General features: G+C 42.8%; 1 protein-coding gene across 5 annotated transcripts in view; it reads left to right on the top strand.

Annotated features, from left to right (window-relative positions):
• NOX4 (NADPH oxidase 4) overlaps window positions 1–17,550 on the top strand; it is a 267,629-nt gene that overhangs the window by 70,362 nt on the left and 179,717 nt on the right. For all 5 annotated transcript variants that reach the window (XM_019525104.1, XM_019525105.1, XM_019525100.1 and 2 more), the window contains 3 exons: window positions 6,826–6,898; window positions 9,961–10,041; window positions 15,916–16,144. In XM_019525104.1, the coding sequence (XP_019380649.1) occupies window positions 6,826–6,898; window positions 9,961–10,041; window positions 15,916–16,144 (383 nt within the window). The remainder of the gene's footprint in view (window positions 1–6,825; window positions 6,899–9,960; window positions 10,042–15,915; window positions 16,145–17,550) is intronic.

Genomic DNA, 17,550 nt, shown 5'->3' with positions numbered 1-17,550 from the left:
AGGATCGAGGTAAGACTAACTGGCCTGTAGTTTCCTGGATCCTCCTTCCTCCCCTTTTTGAAGATGGGAACCACATTGGCTCTCTTCCAGTTCTCTGGCACCACACCAGAGCACCATGAGTGCTCATAAAGCCATGCCAGATGTCCTGCAATGACCTCAGCCAATTCCCTCAGTACTCTGGGGTGGAGATCATCCGGACCAGCTGACGTGAATACGTCCAGTCCCTCCAGAAGTTCCCTGGCTGGTTCCTCACTAACCCTTGGCCTAGGTGCACCTCCCCTGGGGCCTGAGGGGGACCCAGCGGGAAGGTGGCTGTTCCAGTCCCTGCTTAGGAAAATGGAGGCAAAGAAATCGTTAAATATGTTGGCTTTGTCGTCTGGTGTGACAACCAAATTTCTTAGCGTGTCCTGCAGGGGCCCCACATTACCCAGAACCTTTTTTTTACCTCCTATGTATTTAAAGAAGGACTTCTTGTTGTCTTTAATCCAGGAAACTAGTCCCAGTTCCACCTCCGCCTTGGCCTTCCTGACTGCCCCCTTGCATCCCCGAGCAGGGGTGTTAAGGTTGTGCGCACTGAATGCAGAGCACCTGTCCAGGGTGGGACAGAGACCCTTGGTCTGATCCCTCCTTAGGCAAAGCTCCCCTTGGTGTCCAAGGGCCTGATTCACTTAGGCTTCGTACCTTGTGTAGTCACCCACACCTATAGCAAAGATAAAGCATTACTGGATTTTGCAGTGTTTGGAGCAAGGCCACACAGAATGAAGCCAAAAAAATGTTTTGTCTGACTAAGGGCTGGAGGAGGAGTTTCTGAATCTCTTAGTCTCAGCTCATTTGCTGGGCTTAGAAGTCTGTGGAAATCAGAGCTTTGAAATGCTGTGAGCCAAACTCAGATAGGGTTGCAAGTGTAGATGCAATATCAAAAGAAATCCAGCAAAGATATAAACAGCAGTCTAAGTTAAGCATGGGGTATAAGTGGGTTGGATCACTGATTTGGGACTCAGTAGATATTTAAGGTAAGGGTAACTCAAAGAGGGGGGAGAAAAGAAGTGTATTAAAACTGACATCCAATAGGATGATGTAAAAATCCTTTTGAGGAGGACTTTGAAGGAGCAGAGAATGATAGTTTTACAGATCAGTTCAGGGATGATGGTCCTTGCATAATACCCCCTATGTATTTAAAGAAGGACTTCTTATTGTCCTTAATCCGGGAAGCTAGTCCCAGTTCCACCTCCGCCTTGGCCTTCCTGACTGCCCCCCTGCATCCCTGAGCAGGGGTGTTAAGGTTGTGTGCACTGAATGCAGAGCACCTGTCCAGGGTGGGACAGCATGATGGAAAATATGAAAGTGCATGCAGGAGAAATATGGACACTGAAGGATGCCATCTATGTCAGAGTAAAAGGAACAGTGTATGGAGGTGAAGTGTGAAGAAATAAAAGCAGCTAGATAGGTTGAGGTGGGGCACAACCAAGTTAAGAGAGGATTTGTAAGTGAGAACAAAAAATTGATGCAGAAGACAACAGCAAGCATGTATGTGAATTTTAAGGACTGAAGGAAGGGCTAGCAAGCTGATGTTAGCAGCTGTAATTTGAAATGGGTATGTATGCCAGGGAGTGCAGAATGCTTTGGTTATATACTAACTGAAAATTTAAATTAGGAAAGAATAAAACAAAGGAAAATGTGAATTTTCTTGTAACTCATTTCTTCTGTTTACTAAGGCCAAGGATGAAATCCTGGTCACCACGAAGCCCATGCCAAAACTTCTCTTGACCTTGGGTGAGAATTTCATCCTAAGGTTTTTAAAGGCAACTTGTGATTTTTCAGTGCCCGTAAACCAAAGGCAACTTGAAGTGCCCTAAAAGTGGTCAACTTCTCTGCAAATGGGTGATCAGCAGTTTCTGACTATAAGATCCCTTTGAGCCCCCAAAATTGAAGCACCTAAAATCACTAGTCACTTTTGAGATTTCTGACCTATAAGCACAGTGGGCTTGGTCCTTTACCAGTAAAATCAATGGAAGTTTAGACTTGAACCCTCAAATTCCAATCCTGGATCACTCACTGCAGTTGCTTCTCACAGGTTTGGGTCTGCAGGTGAAAAATTCAGGCAAAATGCCATGTTACATAAATGGCTTTCAGCATTTACCATATAACAGGATAAAATGGGTCCACAACTGATCTTAGCTGCAGCTGGCATTGCAGTTGATTTGCTTGAAATTCTTTTGCATTGACCAATTATTTTCCTTAATTATTTTGCTTAGAAGAGCCCTGAACTTTAAAAAGACAAAAACTATAACTTCACACAGTATTCAAGATGTGGGTGTACCATGGGATTGTATAATTGCATGATGGTGTTCTCTGCTCTGTTTTCTATTCCCAGCTTAATGATGCCCAGCATTCTTTTGGCTTTTTTGGTTGCAGCTGCATGTTGAGCCGTCATTTTTAGAGAACTGTCTGCAGTGACTAAGGTCTCTTTCCTCAGTTGTAACAGCTAATTCAGAGCTGAGCATTGCTCATGCATAGTTGAGGCTATTTTTCCCCATGCGCATTACCTTGCACTTGTCAGCATTGAAGTTCATCTGCCATTTTTTTTCTCACTCAGCTTGGTGAGATTTTTTCTGCAGCTCCTCTCAGCTTGGGACTTGACTGCTTGGAATAATTTGGTATCATCTGCAAAGTCTGAGGTTTCACTGAGCACTCCCATTTCTAGGTCATTGATAAAAATGCTAAACAGAATTGGGCCCAGCACAAATTCCTGTGGGACCCCACTTCTGACTTGCCTCTATCTTGAAAAGTGACCATTTAGCCCTATCCTTTGTTTCCTACCTTGTAACCAGCTTTCAATCCATGAATGAACGTTTCCTCCAATCCTGTAGCAGCACAGTTTTTCTAACAGCTGTTGGTGAGGGACCAGGTTGAAAGCTTTTTGAAAGTCCAAATACAGTATGTCAGCTGAATTCCCTTTGTCCACAGGCTTGTTAACATGTTCAAACAACTCCAGCAGTTTGGTGAAGCAGGATTTCCCTTTACAAAAATAACACCGACTCTTCCCCAGCAGATCATTTTTGTCCTTGTGACTGTTGATGTTATTTTTTATTATAGATTGCACCAACTTGCCAGGGATGGAATTGAGACTCACTGGGTGCGTCTACACAAGATGCCATTGGGAATAAACTGTGTGGCAATTTTACTGCGCACTAATGCCAGTTACTTACACATAAGGAAGTACTAAATGACTGCGCAGTAACAACTGCACAGTCTGCCGGACGTGTAGGCCAGCCACTGGTCTGTAGCTCCCAGGGTCACCGCTGGAGCCCGTTTTGAAGATTGGTGTTATGCTGGCAACCCGCCAGTTATCTGGCACAGAGTCTGTTTGTAAAGATAGGTTACATATTGTTGCCAGCAGTTTTGCAATTTCACCTCTGCGTTTCTTCAGAACTGTTGGGTGAATGACATGGGGTCCTGGTGACTTACTAGTGTTTATGGGTTTGTTCTGAAACGTTGTGTGTTGTCACTTCAGCGTGGTCCAACTCTTCAGACTCATCTACTAGATAGGATTGACCTGGCATGGGGATTTTCCCAGTATCTTCTGCAGTAAATGCCATTGCACAGATTTTGTTTATCATTGAGTTCACCTTTTACACCGTAGTCATTTAATGTTCCCAAAGATTGTCAGCTGAATTCCTGCTTCTGGTGTATTTAACAAGTTTTTATTATTAATTTTAGCATCTTTTTTTAGACTCGTCTCCAGTTCTTTTTTGCCTGTTTTATTTTGCTTTTACACTTGATCTGCCAAAGTTTGTGAACTTTCCTAATTTTCCTCATCTGGGCATTTTTTGAAGGATGCCTTTTTGCCTTGAATGGCCTTCTTAACTCTGCTATTAAACCATGTAGGGGCTTTATTGCCTTTTTGATTTGTAGTATACATTTTTCCTGAGCCTGTAATACAGTACTTTTAAACAACTTCCGAACTGCCTGCAGGCTTCTTTTTTGACTTTCTAACTCATTTCCTCACTTTTGTGTAATTTCCCTTCCCAAAGTATCTGTTGTCATGGTGGACATTTCTGGCTTCCTCCTTCCTCCTCGAGTGTTGAACGTGCTTGTGGTATGGTCACTATTACAGAATAGCTTCCCAGCTCATCTCTTCAACCAGGTCCTATGTGTTGCTCAGTATTAGGTTTAGAATTGCTTCTCCTTTTGTGAGCTCCAAGATGAGTTGTTTTAGAAAGCAGTCCTTTATCACATCCAGAAATCCCATCCCTCTCCCTGATGAGGTGTTTACCCAGTCTATGTGAGAATAGTTGAAATCTCCCATGATAATTACTTGTCCTAGTTTAGCAGCTTCTTTAATAGCCCTGAGGATATCATAATCCTCTTCACCTTCCTGATCAAGTGGTCAGTAGAATAACCTTACTTTTATATTATTTTTATTCAAGTATGGAATTTCTACCCACAGAGACTCTATGGTAGTTTACCTTTCATATATGATTTTTATGCTGTTCTTTTCTATACTTTCCTTAACAAAGAGTGCCATTCCTCTACCTGCATGTCCTACTCTGTTATTCCTGTATAGGTTGTAACCAGTGTCCCATTGATTATCACCTTTCACCAAGTCTCTGAGATGTCTACTATGTCAAAGTCACCATTTAATACCAGACATTCAAGTTTACCCATGTTATTTTTAAGCTTTTGGCGTTTATATAGCTGCACTTATAAATTTTGTCCTTGCTCACCTGCCTGTTACTGCTTGTGCTATTTGATTGGAATTCTAGATGATCTTACTATTGTATACAGTTATTTTGTATCTTCAGTAATACATAGCTGGTTGGATCATTGTGCTGAACAAGTAGTTATCTGTGGCTCAGTGCCTTGGGAGGAGGTCTCAGGTGGGTTCTCCAGGAGTCTCTCCTGGGTCTGGTATTGTTTAATATCTTCATTAATGATTTAGATCGGGGGATTGAGTGCGTGCTTAGCCAATTTGTAGATGGAACCAAGTTGGATGGAGCTGCAGACACATTGGAGGGCAGGGCTCAGATCCAGAATGGCTTAGATAGCCTGAACAAATGGTCTGCAGTCATTCAGATGACGTTCAGAAAGGACTAGTGGAAAGTCCTGAACTTGGGTCAGAATAATTACTTAAATACAGGCTGGAGAATGATTGGCTAGGCTACAGTACTGCAGAGAAAGACGAGGAGGTTACAGTAGACATACACTGCATATGGGTCAACAATGTCCCCTTTTGCTAAAAAAGCCCAATAGTATACCGGGCTGTATTAATGGAAGCGTCGACTGCAAATCAAAGGAAGTGTTTTTTCCACTCTATTCAGCATGGATGAAGCCTCACCTGGAGTCCTGTGTCTGGTTTGGGGCCCCACTCTTCAAGAAGGATGTCAGCATATTGTAAAGTGTCCAGCAGAGTGTGATGAAAATGATTAGAGGCCTGGGAGGCAAGACGTATGAGGAAAGGCTGAAAGAACTAGGGTTGTTTAATCCAGCACAGAGAACATTGAGGGTTTGGTAACAGTTTTCAAATACCTGAAGGGTGATTACAAAGAAGATGGAGATGGCCTTTTCTCTGTGGCCATAGGGGATAGAACTAGGAACAAAGGCATGGGTGACTGGTGCCTCCTGAGTCGGGGGGGCACATGCCCTCCTAGCGGCCAATCAGTGACGGGGGGGGGGCCCGTGGCCAATCTTGTCAACTGGGAGTGGGGCTCCACCCATGGCCAATCATGTCAAAGTGCAAGCTGCGCTCCCAGAAGTGCCAGCAGCGTACCTAGAAGTGGTAGCAGTGCTTCTCCTGGTGCCCCCACTCCCCAGCCAGCACTCACGGGGAGGCATAAGCACTCCTGCCTGCCCCTGCTGCCTGTCGCCTAAGCAGGAAGCGCTGGCTGTCAGGGGGTGCACCAGGCCTCTGAGGGGGTGCACTTGCACCCCTGTGCACCCCTACGCGTCACCACAGAACAAAGGTGTTAAGCTTCAACAGAGGAAATTTAGGTTGGAGATTAGGAGGAACTTTCTGAGTACAAGGGTGGTTAAGCACTGGAACAGGCTACTAGAAACATTGTAAAACCTCAATCCCATGAATTTTTCAAGCACAGGGTAGACAGACACTTGGCTGGGATGGTTGTTAGGGATGATCCTGCCACGAGCAGGGGGCTGGACCTTAGGGCTGCTTGCAGCCGTGAAAAAACACCCCCATGCACTTTACTTTAGACTCAGTGTGTTCCCGCACTCAGCCCAGTGCATGCCCAGAAGAGGCAGCACATTAGTTCATCCCGGCTTGGCAGTGTCTGTATAGATCAGGCACTTTAATAGGGCTTTTTTTGGCACTTCTATCTAAGAGTTGATTAAATCAGCTATTAGATAGAAGCACCAAAAAGCCCCGCTGAAGTGCCCGATATATGCAGACACTGCAGAGAGGTTGAACTTACGTGCTGTTACTTATGGCAAAGTGCATTTTTTCCCCCACATCTGGAAGCAGCCTGGTGACCTTGTGAGAGTTTTTCCAGTCCTACTTTCCCAGGATCCTGTGCCACAAGGGGGTACAAAAAGAGGGACTAAGAGTGAATTGTAAATTTGAGATATCTGTCTGTATACAAAGAGTTTAATGCAGTGAAGAAAATATTTCCTCCAGAACTGAGAATAGTGGTGGAAATTGCTTAGCACAAAGTATTCCAAGACGATGTGTTGAATTGCCTGTGAGCAATAAACAAGTCAAAACAACTTGAGGCATCTTTTGTCTTGCTAACAAAGATCACTGTTTTAAATGGTCAGAAAAGACCAGTATAACTTTTCCTAATACAATTTAAAATCTGTTTTTATATGTAGTTCCTGGGCTGACCGGGGTCCTTTTGGTGCTAGTTTTATTCCTAATGTTTACAGCTTCTACATATGCTATCAGGTAAGAATTATTTTAAATACTATGCTGAACAATATCATATGAGCAATTGCTTTCTCACACTGATTGAATGGAATGTTGAGCATTTGTAATAAGTATTCAAATAAGAGGTTAAAAAGTATCAAATTCCTTGTTTCCTATGGTGGTGAATTCTAAGTGCATTCAGTAATTCAGAATTCAGGTACATTTAGTAAAATCTGGGTAGTTTGTCACACCAAGGTGACTGGTAACGATAACCAGCCTTCTGTTAGTGACTAATTATGAGTAGTTTCCAGCTGTTTGTGAGCTGTGTTTTTCACAGCACATTGCAAGACAGTAAAGAATGATTTTTGGCATATAATGAAGAAAAAGTATGTTTAAAAAGTTCCAGTTGTGCTCATTCCGGTGTGTTATATGAGAATGATGGTGATACAGATAAATTTAATGTAGATTTTTAATTACAAAAATTCAGAGTGCTTGCTCTGTAAGAATGACATGATTATGATGGAGTTAAATAATCAATCAAAGAGTTTTGTTTTGCATTGTTATATGAACTCTTTACCAAAGTAGAAGGTAATTCTGCAACAGGGAATTGGAATATAGTTGACTGTCTATGTCTTGTTAAGCCAAGAAAAAGATTGCGTGCACCAGCTTGCTCGACAGGTGCTATGGTGGACCACAGTTGAGCTGACTAATTATCTGGAGTAGGTTCTATTGTGATATATTGCATGTCTAACGTGGAAACAGCTTACTATGCTTGGCAGATGCCAGGTTATGCAGCTTGTTTTGTGGAGAAATCAATAGGACTCTGGGAGAGAATAAGTACACCAACTAGTAAGACTAGCATGTAAGTTATCCCAGTACCTCATTAACCAGATTTCACTGTCCTCATTTTTGGAATAAATATTTCTAATGTAAATTTTCATAGCACTCATTTCTCTGGTCAGTTTGAAATTTAGGTGGCTTCACAATACGTGTTGTTTTATTCTCCCCCATTGCAGTGTAAAACATAGGAATTTGAGTAAGTACAGGGGAGAAGTAGTAAAGTTAATCACGTACAAAGTTCTGTCAAATGTAAAAAATTAGTAAAGTGAAAAAGAAATAAGAGGATAATACTTTTCCTGAACTTGTGGATGTTACCTGTAAGAACAAGTTGATAAAATATTCAGACAAATTTCTTTTAAGTAGGCTCTATCCCTTTAACAATCTAGTAAAAATTTAGTGTAAATATTTAATTAAATACATTGATCTTTTGTATTAACTCTTGCTGCATATTAATATTATTAATGGAAATGATGTGGGGTGAAGGGGGTAGAGAATGAGAGTACTCTTTCAGTTCAGACTCCCTGGTTAGGGACAGAAATTACACATAAACCAGTATAAGTGATTGGAAACTAGTTCAAATCTGTAACACAACAGAAGTTCAGTGCACATAAACTGCTTTCAAATTGGCTGAAACCAGTTTAAGATAAACCTGGGTGGATGTAATATCAGACAGACTTAACTAATTTAGGTTAAATCAGTTTATTGAAGTTCTGTCCCAGATCCCCGCCACATTCAAGTTAACTCACAACTGCGCAGCATCTTAGGGTGCTTAGTACCTCCCTCACAACCTGCCCCCTCCCCTTTGCAGGGTGCCTGGACTAGTCTTGGTCCAAGCTGGTCTGCTCCAGCTGAGCGGGGAGGCGTGCTCTAGCATCCCCCGGTTTTCTGGCCCAAGCCACTGCAGGCATGTGGATGCATTTCTGGAATCAAAAGTGAATGTTTGTTCACTTGCTTATCGGTCCAATCTATGCAGCTTAGACTAACCTGCGAAGATTGAATCAATTCAGCCTCAAGCTTTTTGATTGTCTGTACTTAGCCCTTGTTGGGAGCATTGTGGGCTTGATCTGGCTGTGTTTTCAGGCCCTGGTCTGGGACTGTGGTTGAACATGTACAAAAGTAAAGCAACAGGATGTTCGGTGCCCAGCAGGATCAAGCTCCAGGTCGGTAGCCTTCATAGCCTCAGATCTGATAATGTAAATGCTTATTATAGTCCTTCCAATATAAGGCATGCTTTTTAATACAGAACATTTCTTTAAAAATAGCTTGAAAAATGTTTATATGCCATTTGTCTTTAGGTTGATTGGTTTGATTTTCATTAAATTGAGAATCAGAAATTTTGGGTGTGTGTTAAATTGAAGGGTGTCTTGTATTTGAAGGAATCCATTAATAATTTGTGCAGCATCGGTCACATAGCAGAGATAATGGAATGGAGATTGCTTGTGTAATGTGCTAATGTATGTGGTCCACTGTTTGCAGGCTTTTAATTATATCAGGATCTTAAGGACATGGCTAGATCTAATGGAGGAGGGTAGTCCTATTGATGCCAATCAGGTATCTGTTTAAAGACCTGGTTGAAATAGTGCCCTTAACTAGATATTACTATTATTAGACCCTGATTCAGGAAATCTTTTAAACATGTACTTAATCACTTTTCCTGACACAGATGCTTTTCTTGAATTAGGACCTTAGCATGTAGTTGGGAGCTAAAGTGCTGAATTGCAATAGGATTATACTGCACCATCACTTGTTTCAAGATGAAATCTCAGACATAATTGTGCAGAATGTTAGCTGGGTGAAAGGCTTTGCTTTCAAAGTATAGCTCATTTCATAAACGAGGGGAAAAACCTACTTGGTCACTTAGTATTGTTGCAGCTGTGCAAGGTTTTGCCAAAAGCAAAATCTGTTTTCTCCAGTATAAGGCCAGTATCATTTAGGAAATAACAGTAGTGCTTTTAAATAAAAGATGGAAAACTTTGGAAAAAAATGGAAGTTGCAGACATTTTCTTGGAAATCAAGAGTACTTTTAAATTCCCTCACAATCATTTAATGAGCCAGGCAGCCAACAACCTGTCTTTCCAAGTCAGGAGGCCATGTGCTAATTACTGCCCATGTTTTTATTGTGGACTCTTGCCTCCAGTCTCTCTGCCCTAGTTCATGAAGAGCTCATCCATCTTCTCCTCCTTTCCCGCTAGCTAGTGTCAACTCTTCCTGAGTATATCATGTCAGAACAGGATTGAACCACTATTTTTTTTCTTTTCTAGGACTTCAAACTATGATATTTTTTGGTATACCCACAACCTTTTCTTTGTCTTCTATTTGCTGCTGATAATACATGTTTCTGGGTAAGTAACCGAATAAAACCACCTTTTCTTTAAGGACAGCCAAGCGGGCACTGCTTACAAGGATCTTAGGGTGGGCAGTGGAGAGGACTGCCATGTTGATGTCTTTCTATTGTGATCAGTCGTTCGCATGAAGCTTATGTTGTGGTTGGAGCATTGCGTGGTAGAACAAATGAGAACCAAATAGGGTTTTCAGGATTTTCACAAGTAAAAGCTGAACCTAAGCCCAGTCTCCATCCATTGGTAACTAAAATCTTGTCTAATTCAGTCCCTGCATTTGGCCTTTGGGAATGTGAAGTAAGGTTGTTCTCCCTTCCTTTGTCTCTACTTCTTGTCTGCAGTTCTGCTTACTGTTGAGAGAGATTAATCTTCAAGGCTATGGTCAACAGTTATTTTTCTCTCCTCAGCCATTTTACCTGTGAATTGTACAGGTGCGGAAGACCACACATGGTGCAAGGTTGTAGAGTGTCTCACCGATATGACTATTTTGCCAGATTCTTTGCTGATACTCATGGGCACAACTCCCCTACAAGTCAGAGCAGCTGCACCCATTTTTATCATAGATAAGGCCTATGTGCGAGACCAAAATTGGGTATAGGGAGGGAGAAGTGTACTTCAGCAAGGGTCATTTTCACATTCCAGCAAGTATCTATGAATCTGGGAGTGCAGGGATGTCTGTGTAAATACTGGGGATGTCTACACGTGCCCTCAACTGCACACTCGTTACTACACAGTCATTTAGTACCTGCTTTAGCAAGTACTAATCACTTACCTGTTATTCTTATGTCAGTCTAGTAAGATCCAAAAGTTATTCATAATTCAGTTATTCATAATTCAGTCATTTAGTACTTGCTTTAGCAGTAACAGCCATCACTGTGAAGTCCTGGAGGTGCAAGGGTCGTTTCCGACCCTACTGCACCACAGCAATGAGCCGTGATGCCGACACTACGGCGCAGCAGCTCTTTGCTATGGTGCAGTAGCATCAGCATCATGGCTTGTGCCTGCCATCTTATGTAGATGCGCCCACTGTGTTATATTGTCTGATGCTGAATTATGAATAACCATTGGATCTTACTAGACTGATGTAAGAATAACAGGTAAGTGTTTCAATAGAGCACTCAGTCAAATGAAATAAAAAAAGAGTTCAGAGCAATGAAAGGTCCTGTCATTCTTAACAGCTTGTGTATTTTTTGCTAGAACCTGTTCCATTTTGTTAAGGCTCTTGCCCAACATCTCCCTTTGCCATATGAAAGAACTAACAGGAGAAATTGGCAAGCCAAGGTTACATTTTGTACTGAATGTAAGGTGGGCAGTCCCCTTGGCAGAGCTCTCCTGTTGCAGACGAAATGGGGGAACTGGTGACAATTACTATGAGTGAAAGTAATTGAAAAAGAAAAACCCTAAGGAAATGAGTTTCCTTGTGTTTTATCAGTTATAGTAGCAAGGTGTTCCTCGTGACGTGTAGGCTCAATATTTTGAAAGATACTTATATTTTTAATTTACGGTTATTATTATTGCTAGTATTGTCATTGCACCTCTGAGACCTCACGATAGGCCAGGCCAAAAACCCCCAATGTTTACAGTCTGAATGTATGTAAGACAGGAGGTAGCAGATAGAAACAGCCCAGCAGCAAGGCTTGCCACCTTTTCCATGTTCTTAGTAAAAAGCTGAATTTCATTTAAAAAACATGTGGGCAGATTTTAGATGATACCTGAAGTGACTGCTTCCATTCTGCTCTTGTTGAAGTCTTGTGGGAGCTTTGCCATTTAGTTGCAGGGATGAAATAAAATGCTAAATAAATATTGAGAACAAGATAGAAAAATATTAGTTTTCTGTGCTTCCTGTGGATTCACATTAAAATAATAGAAGTTAATGATCAGACGAGGGAAATTCGATCTTTCTTAGGAAGATATATTCCATTTCCTTACAGATCTTCTCTTAGTATATCTGCTGTCTTTCCAGTTTTTTGGTAATTTTACTTAATGAAAAAATGGGACTTCCAGCTTTAGGAGTCTGTTTCATAACTAAGTCTATTGTGCTGTCAGGAAAGAGTAATACTGAATAAATGGAAGATTTGGAAATTAATGATATAAGATTGTAGTTCAGTTTAAAACTTTTGAATTCATAGCATATCATTGAAGATGCCAAGATGGAAATGGCACGTATTTCAAAGACTATTTCCAACAAGGTCCAGTAGTTTTTGATTAATCAATAATACATAAATATTATTTAATTTGTAGATATCCCAAATTGGATAAATTGCCATATGGACCATTGACAGTGTCATAAAATTATCTTCTTTTGATCCTGAAATCTTAATGAGCCGCCAAATGGTGTTCTTTGGGTTTTCCACCTTTTATTTTGTTAGTATGTCTCTAGTCATAATTTCTACCATGAGCATATTATGAATGAGCAGATTGCTTTTTATCAAATAGCAGATTCATTCATTAATTGCAAGGTGAAGTGGAACCACAGGAGGCCTGTGCATGACAGCTTGCAGTGAATTATTTTCAAATTTTAATTTTAAAATTAAATTTTAAATTCTTGTCCTGGTTCTCCCTGTGACACTTGGCATCTGCTTTGTTTGATTAAGTCAAGGATGCTTGGATCCCATTCCATATATAGGTTTACCTCATCACTATGATGTTTGATACAGGAAAGAGCCATCATTTGGCCGTCAACTCTTTGATGGTTGTCAATCCTTGTGCTCTGGTCTGTCTACTTAAACGGCTTCTATTTGTATAGTATCTGAGCTTCTTATAGTGATTGATGTATTTATTACAAGGTTTTGTGAGAGAGTGCAATATTCTTATCACCATTTTACAGATGGGGAACTGAGGCAGACTAAGATCCAAAGCCTCAAAAGTAATTTAGGCACCTGATTGCTATGGAAGTCAATGGGGAAATTAGGTGCTTCAGTTTCTTTGAGATGTCTAAATTCACCCTGAGTCAATTGAATTATGGTCTATCAAGTCTTAAAACTTCTGTGCTATCCCTTAGACCATTGTTTTTCAACCTTTTTTGTATCAGGACCCATTGTCAACATCGATGGCCAGTCCTGACCCAATAAAGAGTTTAAGTAGAAGACAGCCCTCCACCCCTGCTGGTGCTCCTCACCCCTGACCCCCTGCTCCCCACCCCGAAGCCCTAGCCCCCACAGTGTGTGGGACAGCGGTAAGAAATAGCTGACGGGGCGGGGGTTGCATTGGAGGAGGGGAGCCATGCTCTCTCACCTTCTCTTGCCTCCAGCTGTTTGTGCATCCACCAGGCTGCAGCTGTACTCTGCCAACATGGCCCGGCTGCTGCCTGTAACAGGGGCCCTTCCTGGGGCTGGTCCGCCATTGGCCCACCCACCTGTTTCTGGGCCAGCTGCCTGCCTCACTCGTCTGCCATGCCTTGTCATTTCTTAATTGGTTCTAATGAGGTGGGAGGCTGCGCATTCTTGCCCCAATGCCAGGGGGCGCTATCGGTGGCTCTGTTCCTCCCCTGCACTGCAGCCCAAGCCTCGCAGATGGCATTCAGGTGACACAGTGCTTCTGGCCTACAGTCGGACCAAGCTTAGCCATCATTGTCAGGTCTCAGACACATGCATTCATGCTGCCCTCCTCTCACTAGGGCCTCTCACTCTCCACCCCCTCTCACAGTGTCCCTTTCATGCATTGACAACTTATACTGCCTTGCTCCCTCCTGGAGCAGGCCCCTTTGGCCATAGGCTTTATCTAGTGCACACCTTGGGTGGCAGATGTACTGTCTTTGGGGCCTCTCCCGTGACCCTCACTGGGGTAGTGGCCAGCCAATCACCTGACTGGGGCCAAGCTTGCCCTGCCCCTCCCAGGGCAACTGTATACAAACTCACACACACACACAGCCCTCTGGTTTCCCCCTCACTGGGGCTCCACATCCCTACCCCTTCACTTGGGGCCTACCCTTACTGGGGCTCCATATCTTCCACCCCCTTACTGGGGCTATGGGGCTTCCCTCCCCAGTGGAGGCTTAGGTGGTTGTAGCCATGGCTGGCCCCGACTTCTACCCACAGCGATGTGGGGGCTAGGGATTATTGAGGTGCCCCAACCTGCCTTCCACTGGGGTGTTAACTGGTCTGGTATTTTCCTGGATGCTCCTGTGCTACTGGGAGATCCACCAGGCCACCCACTCCTGGCAGGGTTGAGTTTTAGGTCATGCCCAGGACCAAGAGTCTCCTGCTCCTACCTACAGATGTTCTCATACAGCTGCTCAGCCAGGCAATGTTTCTGCCTGGCTTACCAGCAGCAATCTGCTCTGTTTATATAGTGTCTCAAAATGGTGCCCAGCAGTGCCCTGCCACACTGCTACTGCTTCCCTCAAGCCACAGCTGTACCCTGGAGAGGAGGTGGGGTGGCAGGCACTGTCGCGTGTGCCCCTTTCCCTCTTGACACATCATATGTGCCCCCCTTTTCCTCTGCCCCATCACCTTATAGATTTACCTGCAGGGAGCTGCAGGAGTTGCTCTCCACACTGCGTGGCTGCTATGTGCAGTGTTCATGTGGGCGTGCGCAAGTGCACCTGGTGCCCCCTTCCTGATTGCCTTCTTCCTGCTCCCACCAGCCCCAAGCAGCCCCTTGAAGGCTGGAACTCTGCCAACCTGCAAGGGGAAACCTGTAGTTTCCCACAATTTTCTCCTTTAAAGGAAAATCCATTTTTAAAGTGTGTTGATCCATTTTTAAAAGTTTGTTTGCAACCCATTCATATATTCTTGCGTCCCACTTTTGGGTCATGGTCCATGGGTTGAGCAACACTGCCTTAGATCATGCTGCCAATGTTCCTTGGAGAGCAGTTTAGGTGGGGACTCTGGAACAGCTGGCGGGGCTGGTGTGGGTAGAGCTTTGGTTACTTGTTTGAAGTGGGGAGCTGAGAGCATCCATTGCAACATTGCCCCCCCAGCACTCAGGAGGCATAATGCAACAAACTGACACATCTCACCAAAGATTGCAACACAGGCAGCGCACCTCCTTTCCTCCCTGGAAAAGCTGTGCCTCTTAGAAGAAATTACGTGGCCCTATCTGTTTCTAGCATTTCAGTTTGTGAATTTGTTATAATTGTCATAATTTGAACCCAGAATTTTTGAGGGGTAAAGAGGGCTCCAGATAAATGAGGAGTTTCATTATTAGCTGAATTGACTCATTTTCCCAATGCTTCGTGCACATTTTGAAAGGTTTTATTGATCATTTAGGGGTTTTTTCTTTCTAATTTCTAGCTGTGGCTGCAGAAGTGTGTGCCTTCATTTTAATAGAAATGCAATTCTATTGTAATAAACAAAGTCAGGTCCTAAAGAATAATTTGCAATTTGGATCTCTGACTTTGATGGAAGAAGTTTATGTTCTCTTCTGAAAGGAAGGTATTCAAAAGCGTGATATTTCTCATGTACAGGACCGCCATGTAAAAACATGAGAAAGATTGAGTGATGGGAGCTTTTGCTGCAGTTTATAACTTGGCAGTATTCTTTGGCTGCTGCTGTTAAAGATTGTCTTGTAAAGAGGGCTTGTGTGATGCAGGGAGTAGGACTGAAAATAGCCTTGATCTGATTGAATTGGAAATGAAGAGAAATTAAATAATTACAAGGCTCCCACAATTTCTCCTACCCTCAAGCAATATCAAGCTTTAGGCTGTTCAATGGGGAAATGCCAAGTGAGCTGGAAAACTTAAATCTCCCTTCCAGTGACAAAAAGATCTATTGTTGCAAAGCTTCAGTCTTAAGTCAAACTCCTGGAAGTAAAACTAAATAAAAATGCTTGTGTAAGATCAGCCTTGAGATTGCTTATAAAGTCTTCTGCAAATTAAAGAGAAAAAAAATTGTTAAATTTGATCACTGCTGTAGTGTCTTTTCTCTTTTCTTGCAGAGGAGTGCTGAAGTACCAGATTAACATACAGCAACACCCTCCTGGATGCTTTAACCCCAACAAAACACTCCAAGAGACTATTCCAGAGCCAAAGGTTTTTGAAGAGTCTTTTCCTGAGTATGCTACTCAGCCTTTCCCAGAAGGTTTAGCAGAGACAGACTCATTCGTACAAACGAAGTTTGAGAGAATTTGTACCGAGGAACCCAGGTTCCAGTCACACTTCCCAGAGGTCTGTATGATCCGACATTTCAGGTATTACAAGCAATGCCAAGACTTTCAGTCAGCTATAGCCACTAATTGTTGCTTTTCCAGACCAGATGGTTTAATAATGGAAAATATTATTAAAAGCTTTTCAGACATTTGTAGTTTTGGTGGGGAAAAGACAGCGTGTGTTGAAACCTTGGACCACACTCTAGCACGGTGTGCAGCATACGTGGGAAAATTACAGGAGCTGAGAGATTAACTGAAAAACTTCATTTTTGCCATGTCTCCAGGCATCTGCTGGTACTGTTAGACATGTTGCTCCCAATTGTCATACAGAATTTTAGCACAGGTTTATTAATTATTTACTGATATAGATTTGTAGGAACATTTTTACAAGCATTTTGAGACTTCAGCTTAGTTGAAATAATTAAACTCCATTTTATTCTTTTAAGACATGCCTTAAAGTCATAACCAGAGAGACAGGAATCTTTTTATACATCTTACATGCAATTGTTCTTGATTTGGTCATGTCAGCAACTGGGATTCGTTCCATTAGACACCATGTGAAGCTTAACAACGGAGGGTGTCTTAGACCAGGGGTTAGTAACTTTCAGCTCAGTGCCTGGATTTGGCCCATGAAACAGTTGCATCTGGCCCACAGAGCTGGGGCTTCAGTGGCTTCTGGCAGTGAGATCTTTGCTCATGTAGGGCTGCACCATTGCTGAGTGGCGGGAAGCTTACCCATCCTGCACACAGCTATGTGGCAGAGAGAAGCAGTGGTGCCCGGGTCCTCGATCTGTCCTGGATCATACTGGCCCACCATGGGGAAATGCTACTGACTGCTGTTATAGACTGAGACCATTATCTTGCAACAAAATCCTTGTATGTTGGGTCCTATTTGAAGTCAAAGGGGTCATGTGTGTTCAGGGTTTCACTTGTACAGAGTTCTGTGCTGGATCAGGGCATAATTGGTGGTAAAATGTAATGAGGAGATGCAACAGACAATAGGAAAATATTGTAAGGGATTAAAAAGAATCAACAGTTCATAGTGGCCATCTGCCTAGGCTTTGTTAGCTGGCAAGTCCTGTAGGTCTTACGTGGGTTTGAAGGAGAAGAGGATTGGGTGTTACATGTAAGGAAGGAAACACCCCTTCAGCACAGGTCACCTGTCTACAATGTATAAGCAGATGTACAACCAATTGAGAGTGCCATTGTTGGCTGAATTGTAAAACTGATATAGTACCTGCAAAACTGAATAAGTGGGGGTACGGACTTATGAAGAATCTTACTGCATTCACCTTCAAGCTTGAATTTGCTCTAGCAGAGAACAGCAACCAGAGGTTGGATGCAAAGAGAGAAGTGGTGCGGTCAGAGGGATGGTCTGGGAAAGGTGAGTTGACATGATAGATTACGTGGTGAAAGCACCATCAA

Source organism: Gavialis gangeticus, unplaced genomic scaffold (genome assembly GCF_001723915.1).
Source record: "Gavialis gangeticus isolate Ggan-Ray unplaced genomic scaffold, GavGan_comp1, whole genome shotgun sequence".
NCBI lineage: Eukaryota > Metazoa > Chordata > Crocodylia > Gavialidae > Gavialis > Gavialis gangeticus.
The sequence above is the reverse complement of the archived record's forward strand: the minus strand, read 5'-3'. Positions and strand labels throughout refer to the sequence as shown.